General features: G+C 42.3%; 1 protein-coding gene across 1 annotated transcript in view; it reads left to right on the plus strand.

Moving 5' to 3' along the window:
• Positions 1 to 12,012, plus strand: part of LOC141153772 (deubiquitinase DESI2-like) — a 132,604-nt gene that overhangs the window by 96,791 nt on the left and 23,801 nt on the right. The window contains exon 2 of the mRNA XM_073638899.1: positions 11,295 to 11,367. Coding sequence (XP_073495000.1) covers positions 11,295 to 11,367 — 73 coding nt within the window. The remainder of the gene's footprint in view (positions 1 to 11,294; positions 11,368 to 12,012) is intronic.

Below are 12,012 nucleotides of genomic sequence, written 5' to 3' on the forward strand. Positions count from 1 at the left end.
GGCCGCGGCGGTGACAATTGAAACGTGGCAGGGCGGGCCCAGGATTAAACTATATGTGGCCGCGGCGGTGACAACAAACATGCGATTGCGAATTATAATGGGGGCAATTCATGGACCCCCTGGAGTCTCGGGCCCCGGGCAGTAGCCCGAATTGCCCTCATTATAATCCGCCTATGAGTATAATGCACCCCATAGGCAGAGTATATAGTATAATGCACCCCCATAGGCAGAGTATATAGTATAATGCACCCCCTTATGCATCCTTACCCAGAGGCGCAGCGAGGGTTTTGGCTCAGGGGGGGTGAAACTTCTGAGTGGGCCCTTAACCAGGTAACCCTGATTATAACTATGGTGGAGCACCCAGATAGTGGATGTAGGAGAACCTTAGCAGATGACAGAGCTGTTACTAAAAATAATTTCTATACTAAGACTAACACTGGTACTTCTGCTATATGGTGACCATATACAGGTAGATACCAGTCCTGCAGAACACTAAAAAAATTACAGTACAGGTATATAGGCAGAGTCTATAGTATAATGCACCCCCATAGGCAGAGTATATAGCATAATGCACTCCCCATAGACACCATAGATAGAGCCTATAGTATAATGCACCCCATAGGCAGAGTATATAGTATAATGCACCCCCATAGGCAGTCTATATAGTACGATGCACCCCCATAGGCAGAGTATATGGTATGATGCACCCCCATAGGCAGAGTATATAGTATAATGCACCCCCATAGGCAGAGTATATAGTATAATGCACCCCATAATGCACCCCATAGGCAAAGTATATAGCATAATGCACCCCCTTATGCAGAGTATATAGTATAATGCATCCCCATAGACCGAGTATATAGTATAATGCACCCTCAAAGGCAGAGTCTATGGCAGAGTCTATAGTATAATGCACTACCCATAGGCAGAGTATATAGTATGATGCACCCCCATAGGCAGAGTATATAGTATGATGCACCCTCATAGGCAGAGTATACAGTATAATGTACCCCCATAGGCAGAGTACATAGCATAATGCATTCCCTATTGACAGAGTCTATAGTATAATGCACCCCATAGGCAGAGTATATAGTATAATGCACCCCCATAGGCAGTCTATATAGTATGATGCACCCCCATATGCAGAGTATATAGTATAATGCTGCCCCATAGGCAGCCTATATAGTATGATGCACCCCCATAGGAAGTCTATATAGTATGATGCACTTCCATAGGCAGAGTATATGGTATGATGCACCCCCATAGGCAGAGTATATAGTATAATGCACCCCATAGGCAGAGTATATAGTATGATGCACCCCCATAGACAGAGTGTATAGTATAATGCACCCCATAGGCAGAGTGTATAGTATAATGCACCCCGTTATGCAGGGTATATAGTATAATGCATCCCCATAGGCAGAGTATATATTATAATGCACCCCCATAGGCCATCTATATAGTATGATGCACCCCCATAGGCAGAGTATATAGTATAATGCAGCCCCATAGGCAGCCTATATAGTATGATGCACCCCCAGGCAGTCTATATAATATGATGCACCCCCACAGGCAGAGTATATGGTATGATGCACCCCCATAGGCAGAGTATATAGTATAATGCACCCCATAGGCAGAGAATATAGTATAATGCACCCTCATAGGCAGAGTCTATGGCAGAGTCTATAGTATAATGCACCCCCATAGGCAGAGTATATAGTATGATGCACCCCCATAGGCAGAGTATATAGTATAATGCATCCCCATAGGCAGAGTATATAGTATGATGCACCCCCATAGGCAGAGTATATAGTATAATGCATCCCCATAGGCCGAGTATATAGTATAATGCACCCTCATAGGCAGAGTCTATGGCAGAGTCTATAGTATAATGCACCCCCATAGGCAGAGTATATAGTATGATGCACCCCCATAGGCAGAGTATATAGTATGATGCACACCCCTAGGCAGAGTATATAGTATAATGCACCCCCATAGGCAGAGTATATAGTATAATGCACCCCATAGGCAGAGTATATAGTATAATGCACCCCCATAGGCAGAGTATATAGTATAATGCACCCCCTTATGCACCCTTACCCAGAGGCGTAACTAGGGTTTTGGCTCAGGGAGGGTGAAACTTCTGAGTGGGCCCTTAACCAGGTAACCCTGACTATAACTATGGTGGCGTACCCAGATAGTGGATGTAGGAGAACTTTAGCAGATGACAGAGCTGTTACTAAAAATAATTTCTATACTAAGACCAAAACTGGTATTTCTGCTATATGGTGACCATATAGTGGTAGATACCAGTCCTGCAGAACACTAAATAGATTACAGTACAGGTATATAGGCAGAGTCTATAGTATAATGCACCACCATAGGCAGAGTATATAGCATAATGCACCCCCCATAGACACCATAGACAGAGCCTATAGTATAATGCTCCCCATAGGCAGAGTATATAGTATAATGCACTCCCATAGACAGTCTATATGGTATCATGCACCCCCATAGGCACAGTATATGGTATGATGCACTACCATAGGCAGAGTATATAGTATAACGCACCACCATAGGCAGAGTATATAGTATAATGCACCCCATAGGCAGAGTATATAGCATAATGCACCCCCTTATGCAGAGTATATAGTATAATGCATCTCCATAGGCCGAGTATATAGTATAATGTACCCTCATAGGCATAGTCTATGGCAGAGTCTATAGTATAATGCACCCCCATAGGCAGAGTATATAGTATGATGCACCGCCATAGGCAGAGTATATAGCATGATGCATCCCCATAGGCAGAGTATATAGTATAATGCACCCCCATAGGCAGAGTATATAGTATAATGCACCCCATAGGCAGAGTATATAGTATAATGCACCCCCATAGGCAGAGTATATAGTATAATGCACCCCCTTATGCACCCTTACCCAGAGGTGTAGCTAGGGTTTTGGCTCAGGGGCGGTGAAACTACTGAGTGGGCCCTTAATCAGGTAACCCTGATCATAACTATGGTGGCGCACCCAGATAGTGGATGTAGGAGAACCTCAGCAGATGACAGAGCTGTTACTAAAAAAACTTTCTATACTAAGACCAACACTGGTATTTCTGCTGTATGATGACCATATAGTGGTAGATACCAGTCTTGCAGAACACTAAACAGATTACAGTACAGGTATATAAGCAGATTCTATAGTATAATGCACCCCCATAGGCAGAGTATATAGCATAATGCATCCCCATAGACAGAGTCTATAGTATAATGCACCCCATAGGCAGAGTATATAGTATAATGCACCCCATAGGCAGTCTATATAGTATGATGCACCTCCATAGGCAGAGTATATAGTATAATGCAACCCCATAGGCAGCCTATATAGCATGATGCACCCCCATAGGCAGTCTATACAGTATGATGCACCCCATAGGCAGAGTATAAGGTATGATGCACCCCCATAGGCAGAGTATATAGTATAATGCACCCCCAAAGGCAGTATCATGCACCCCATAGGCAGAGTATATAGTATAATGCATCCCCATAGGCAAAGTATATAGTATAATGCACCTCCTTACGCAGAGTATATAGTATAATGCATCAGCATAGGCAGAGTATATAGTATAATGCACCCCCATAAGCAGAGTATATAGTATAATGCATCTCCATAGGCCGAGTATATAGTATAATGTACCCTCATAGGCATAGTCTATGGCAGAGTCTATAGTATAATGCACCCCCATAGGCAGAGTATATAGTATGATGCACCGCCATAGGCAGAGTATATAGCATGATGCACCCCCATAGGCAGAGTATATAGTATAATGCACCCCCATAGGCAGAGTATATAGTATAATGCACCCCCTTATGCACCCTTACCCAGAGGTGTAGCTAGGGTTTTGGCTCAGGGGCGGTGAAACTACTGAGTGGGCCCTTAATCAGGTAACCCTGATTATAACTATGGTGGCGCACCCAGATAGTGGATGTAGGAGAACCTCAGCAGATGACAGAGCTGTTACTAAAAAAAATTTCTATACTAAGACCAACACTGGTATTTCTGCTGTATGATGACCATATAGTGGTAGATACCAGTCTTGCAGAACACTAAACAGATTACAGTACAGGTATATAAGCAGATTCTATAGTATAATGCACCCCCATAGGCAGAGTATATAGCATAATGCATCCCCATAGACAGAGTCTACAGTATAATGCACCCCATAGGCAGAGTATATAGTATAATGCACCCCATAGGCAGTCTATATAGTATGATGCACCTCCATAGGCAGAGTATATAGTATAATGCAGCCCCATAGGCAGCCTATATAGTATGATGCACCCCCATAGGCAGTCTATACAGTATGATGCACCCCCATAGGCAGAGTATAAGGTGTGATGCACCCCCATAGGCAGAGTATATAGTATAATGCACCCCCAAAGGCAGTATCATGCACCCCATAGGCAGAGTATATAGTATAATGCATCCCCATAGGCAAAGTATATAGTATAATGCACCTCCTTACGCAGAGTATATAGTATAATGCATCAGCATAGGCAGAGTATATAGTATAATGCACCCCCATAAGCACAGTCTATAGTATAATGCACCCCCATAGGCAGAGTATATAGTATGATGCACCCCTATAGGCAGAGTATATAATATAATGCACCCCATAGGCAGAGTATATAGTATAATGCATCCCGTTATGCAGGGTATATAGTATAATGCATCCCCATAGGCAGAGTATATATTATAATGCACCCCCATAGGCAGTCTAGATAGTATGATGCACCCCCATAGGCAGAGTATATAGTATAATGCAGCCCCATAGGCAGCCTATATAGTATGATGCACCCCCATAGGCAGTCTATATAATATGATGCACCCCCACAGGCAGAGTATATGGTATGATGCACTCCCATAGGCAGAGTATATAGTATAATGCACCCACATAGGCAGAGTATATATTATAACGCACCCCATAGGCCGTCTATATAGTATGATGCACCCCCATAGGCAGAGTATATATTATAATGCAGCCCCAAAGGCAGCCTATATAGTATGATGCACCCCCATAGGCAGTCTATATAATATGATGCACCCTCACAGGCAGAGTATATGGTATAATGCACCCCCATAGGCAGAGTATATAGTATGATGCACCCCCATAGGCAGAGTATATAGTATGATGCACCCCCATAGGCAGAGTATATAGTATAATGCACCCCCATAGGCAGAGTATATAGTATAATGCACCCAATAGGCAGAGTATATAGTATAATGCACCACCTTATTCACCATTACCCAGAGGCGTAGCTAGGGTTTTGGCTCAGGGGGGGTGAAACTTCTGAGTGGGCCCTTAACCAGGAAACCCTGATTATAACTATGGTGGCACACCCAGGTAGTGGATGTAGGAGAACCTTAGCAGATGACAGAGCTGTTACTAAAAATAATTTCTATACTAAGACCAACACTGGTATTTCTGCTATATGGTGACCATATAGTGGTAGATACCAGTCCTGCAGAACACTAAATAGATTACAGTACAGGTATATAGGCAGAGTCTATAGTATAATGCACCACCATAGGCAGAGTATATAGCATAATGCACTCCCCATAGACACCATAGACAGAGCCTATAGTATAATGCTCCCCATAGGCAGAGTATATAGTATAATGCACTCCCATAGACAGTCTATATAGTATGATGCACCCCCATAGGCACAGTATATGGTATGATGCACCCCCATAGGCAGAGTATATAGTATAATGCACCACCATAGGCAGAGTATATAGTATAATACACCCCATAGGCAGAGTATAGAGCATAATGCACCCCCTTATGCAGAGTATATAATATAATGCATCTCCATAGGCCGAGTATATAGTATAATGCACCCTCATAGGCAGAGTCTATGGCAGAGTCTATAGTATAATGCACCCCCATAGGCAGAGTATATAGTATGATGCACCCCCATAGGCAGAGTATATAGTATGATGCACCCCCATAGGCAGAGTATAAAGTATAATGCACCCCCATAGGCAGAGTATATAGTATAATGCACCCCCTTATGCACCCTTACCCAGAGGTGTAGCTAGGGTTTTGGCTCAGGGGCGGTGAAACTTCTTAGTGGGCCCTTAATCAGGTAACCCTGATTATAACTATGGTGGCGCACCCAGATAGTGGATGTAGGAGTACCTCAGCAGATGACAGAGCTGTTACTAAAAATAATTTCTATACTAAGACCAACACTGGTATTTCTGCTGTATGATGACCATATAGTGGTAGATACCAGTCTTGCAGAACACTAAACAGATTACAGTACAGGTATATAAGCAGATTCTATAGTATGATGCACCCCCATGGGCAGAGTATATAGCATAATGCATCCCCATAGACAGAGTCTATAGTATAATGCACCCCATAGGCAGAGTATATAGTATAATGCACCCCATAGGCAGTCTATATAGTATGATGCACCTCCATAGACAGAGTATATAGTATAATGCTGCCCCATAGGCAGCCTATATAGTATGATGCGCCCCCATAGGCAGTCTATATAGTATGATACACCCCCATAGGCAGAGTATAAGGTATGATGCACCCCCAAAGGCAGTATCATGCACCCCATAGGCAGAGTATATAGTATAATGCATCCCCATAGGCAAAGTATATAGTATAATGCACCCCCTTGCGCAGAGTATATACTATAATGCATCACCATAGGCATAGTCTATAGTATAATGCACCCCCATAGGCAGAGTATATAGTATGATGCACCCCTATAGGCAGAGTATATAGTATAATGCACCCCATAGGCAGAGTATATAGTATAATGCACCCCGTTATGCAGGGTATATAGTATAATGCATCCCCATAGGCAGAGTATATATTATAATGCACCCCCATAGGCAGTCTATATAGTATGATGCACCCCCATAGGCAGAGTATATAGTATAATGCAGCCCCATAGGCAGCCTATATAGTATGATGCACCCCCATAGGCAGTCTATATAATATGATGCACCCCCACAGGTAGAGTATATGGTATGATGCACTCCCATAGGCAGAGTATATAGTATAATGCACCCACATAGGCAGAGTATATATTATAACGCACCCCATAGGCAGTCTATATAGTATAATGCACCCCCATAGGCAGAGTATATATTATAATGCAGCCCCAAAGGCAGCCTATATAGTATGATGCACCCCCATAGGCAGTCTATATAATATGATGCACCCCCATAGGCAGAGTATATAGTATGATGCACCCCCATAGGCAGAGTATATAGTATGATGCACCCCCATAGGCAGAGTATATAGTATAATGCACCCCCATAGGCAGGGTATATAGTATAATGCATTCCATAGGCAGAGTGTATAGTATAATACACCCCCATAGGCAGAGTATATAGTATAATGCACCCCCTTATGCACCCTTACCCAGAGGCGTAGCTAGGGTTTTGGCTCAGGGGGGGTGAAACTTCTGAGTTGGCCCTTAACCAGGTAACCCTGATTATAACTATGGTGGCACACCCAGGTAGTGGATGTAGGAGAACCTTAGCAGATGACAGAGCAGTTACTAAAAATAATTTCTATACTAAGACCAACACTTCTGCTATATGGTGACCATATAGTGGTAGATACCAGTCCTGCAGAACACTAAATAGATTACAGTACAGGTATATAGGCAGAGTCTATAGTATAATGCACCCCCATAGGCAGAGTATATGGCATAATGCACTCCACATAGACACCATAGACAGAGCCTATAGTATAATGCACCCCATAGGCAGAGTATATAGTATGATGCACCCCCATAGGCAGTCTATATAGTATGATGCACCCCCAGAGGCAGAGTATATGGTATGATGCACCCCCATAGGCAGAGTATATAGTATAATGCACCCCCATAGGCAGTATCATGCATCCTATAGGCAGAGTATATAGTATAATGCACCCCCATAGGCAAAGTATATAGTATAATGCACCACCTTATGCAGAGTATATAGTATAATGCATCCCCATAGACAGAATATATAGTATAATGCACCCCTATAGGCAGAGTCAATAGTATAATGCACCCCCATAGGCAGAGTCTATAGTATAATGCACCCCCATAGGCATAGTATATAGTATGATGCACCCCCATAGGCAGAGTATATAGTATAATGCACCCCATAGGCAGAGTATATAGTATAATGCACCCCGTTATGCAGGGTATACAGTATAGTGCATCCCCATAGGCAGAGTATATAGTATAATGCACCCCCATAGGCAAAGTATATAGTATAATGCACCCCCTTATGCAGAGTATATAGTATAATGCATCCCCATAGGCAGAGTATATAGTATAATGCACCCCGTTATGCAGGGTATACAGTATAGTGCATCCCCATAGGCAGAGTATATAGTATAATGCACCCCCATAGGCAGTCTATATAGTATGATGCACCCCCATAGGCAGAGTATATAGTATAATGCACCCCCATAGGCAGAGTATATAGTATAATGCACCCCCTTATGCAGGGTATATAGTATAATGCATCCCCGTAGGCAGATTTTATAGTATAATGCACCCCCTTATGCAGAGTATATAGTATAATGCACCCCATAGGCAGTCTATATAGTATGATGCACCCCCATAGGCAGAGTATACAGTATAATGCAGCCTCATAGGCAGTCTATATAGTATGATGAACCCTCATAGGCAGAGTATACAGTATAATGCAGCCTCATAGGCAGAGTATATAGTATAATGCACCACCATAGGCAAAGTATATAGTATGATGCACCCCCTTACGCAGAGTATATAGTATAATGCATCCCCATAGGCAAAGTATATAGTATAATGCACCCCCTTAGGCAGAGTATATAGTATGATACACCCCCATAGGCAGAGTATATAGTATAATGCACCCCATAGGCAGAGTATATAGTATAATGCACCCCGTTATGCTGGGTATATAGTATAATTCATCCCCATAGGCAGAGTATATAGTATAATGAACCCCCATAGGCAGACTATATAGTATGATGCACCCCATAGGCAGAGTATATAGTATAATGCACCCCGTTATGCTGGGTATATAGTATAATTCATCCCCATAGGCAGAGTATATAGTATAATGAACCCCCATAGGCAGCTTATATAGTAAGATGCACCCCCATAGGCAGTCTAAATAGTATGATGCACCCCCATAGGCAGAGTATATAGTATAATGCACACCATAGGTAGAGTATATAGGATAATGCACCCCATAGGCAGAGTATATAGTATGATGCACCCCTATAGGCAGAGTATATAGTATAATGCACCCCATAGGCAGAGTATATAGTATAATGCACCCCGTTATGCAGGGTATATAGTATAATGCACCCCCATAGGCAGTCTATATAGTATGGTGCACTCCCATAGGGAGAGTATACAGTATAATACAGCCTCATAGGCAGTCTAAATAATATGATGAACCCCCATAGGCAGAGTATACAGTATAATGCAGCCCCATAGGCAGTCTATATAGTATGATGCACCCCCATAGGCAGAGTATACAGTATAATGCAGCCCCATAGTCAGACTATATAGTATAATGCACTCCCCATAAAAAATAAATAAATACAATACTCACCTCTTGTCGTCATTCCCCCGCTGCTCCGAGCTCCCGCACATCTCAGAACAGTGGGAGTCAAGTGATGACGTCATCGCGCCTGGTCAGTGACGTCAGGCGCAGAGGGGACTGATAGGAGAGGGAGCTTTGCGCGCTCCCTCTCTCATCATTGAACTTGGGGTGACTAGCGACCCATCTCCTGCTCAAGGGCTCGACAGTGGCCGCCGGGCAGTGCAGGGACATCGCGTCTCCCTGCTCTGCTCCAGGGAGTAAGTGTATTGGCGTGTTGCACACGCCAATACAGTTACACTAGAATAGCTCCGGGTGGGCCCCTGAGAGAGCGGGGTCCGGGGCCACCGCCCCCCTCTGCCCCCCAGTAGCTATGCTACTGCCCTTACCGGTTAGCTGATATCAGCTTGGGCAACAGTGAACAGACCTGAACTATTTAATGGCTGCTGACATGTACTGATGATTATCCCCCATTCACTTACTAAACCCAAGAAAAGTTCACAGATCTACTGTATACCCTAAGGGCCTCTTCCCTTCAAAGGTAACTTAAAAGGAATCTGTCCCGTCAGATAACGCTATTTACCTGCAGATATGGGGTTAATCTGAAGGTTAACAGCATTAATCAAAAGCGTGGCTCCCGGGAAAAAATTAACTGTAATCCTTCCAGGAGCCATCGGCTTTCAGTCATACAGGTGTGACAGTGCGGCTACAGTCAACCATCACAGCACTGAGAGCGACATCTGTAATCATACCAGAGAAATTTGACTGACAGCCGGCTCTGTAGTGCATCAGTGCAGAGTTGGCTGTCAATCAAAGTGCCAGGGCGATTTTACAGATGCTCCCAGTGCTGTGAGCAGTAACTGTAGCTGCGCCATCACACCTGTATGACTGAAAGCCGGTAACTCTTGAGAGGAATAAAGGCTGTACAGCTTTCTAACACTATTAACCTGCTGATTAACCCTATACCTACAGTTTAACAGCGTTATCCGATGTGACAGGTTCCTTTTAAAGGGTTTTAGTGTGCAGATTCTGGTTTCACTGTACTAGCTTAGGTTTCAGGGTTCAGGTGTCAGGGTGCAGCTTTAGGTTTTAGGGTGCAGGTTCTGTCACTGAAGTAATTGCAGAGGTGATTCAAATACCTCCAACACAACCCTGATGTATGAGTGAGGTTAACCCCTAGGAAAATACATAAATTAGCTAATTTGTGCGCTAAGTGCCGTCATTTTTATAAGTCTATTCTATATAGCAGTAATGCAGTCCAAATTTGATCTATTCAAGTTTTCATACATCCTAGGTCTTACAGAGTGCTGCTGTATGCTTTTGTTTATGTATTATGCAGTAATAGCAGCTTGCACCTGTTCACACTTGATTTGTTCTGTTAGAAGGTGCTGGACATTTTTTCGCTTTTTGTTCCTCAGAAAACTATGACACAAATTGAAACTTCCATCATTTTATGGTACTTTAAGCTATCCACCAGCAAAATTTCACTACAAAAACTGGTGGTATAATTTTGCTGAATATTGAAAAGTTAGTCTATAAACTTTAAAGTTAGAAAATATTCCCAATATTACCATACAAAACCACTGAATAATCCTTTTTTTTTCTAATGATATTAATTGAAAGATTATTAACGTGTAACCAACTGATCATTTCAATTTTTTTTCCAGTACTGGATTAACGAATACACCTCAACACTGGGCATTGGAGTGTTTCATTCTGGGATAGAAATCTATGGGAGAGGTAAGTGAAAGATTTTAGTGTTTGCCATTTGTTATTGTTTTAATTCATTTTGTCCTTTGTAAAATGATCCCACATTTAAACTATGAAATTGTTGAAGACTATGAAACAATAATTTAATGACCTAGCTTCCTCAGGGGTGCTCACTCCTGAACACGCCCCCTGATGAAGCTGGGTGAAACGAATACGTGCTGGGATAACTACTTTTTCTAATTCTAATAATGCACTTTAATACCTTTTTTATTTATACTCCATCAAAACAAAATATGTTCTGCAGCCCCCTAGTGTGATTTCTTCAGGCCTTCTTTAAGCTACTCTGTTTTTTAATTCTTCCGAGTATCTTTTATACTTTAATAAAGATTGATATTTAAAAACATTTATTTAGCACTTTGATCTTTGGATTTAACTTTACCGTACAAAAAATGCAATTCTGTCATTGTTTTTTAGGGTTTCCTTTTCAAAGTGTTCAGAAAGTGCAAAATGACCTCGCAGCATGATTCTTCAGATCAGTACAAATATGTCAATCCCAAATTCTTTTTTAATTATTTTAGTGGCTAAAAAAATTACATTTAGAACTCTCTAAGACAAAAAAAATTGAATTGTGTCGCCTTTTTTGTTTAGTCCCTTTAGAAAACTTGAACCTGCAGT

This window comes from Phyllobates terribilis, unplaced genomic scaffold (assembly GCF_046119375.1).
Source record: "Phyllobates terribilis strain yellow unplaced genomic scaffold, ASM4611937v1 Scaffold_7__3_contigs__length_470593459, whole genome shotgun sequence".
NCBI lineage: Eukaryota > Metazoa > Chordata > Amphibia > Anura > Dendrobatidae > Phyllobates > Phyllobates terribilis.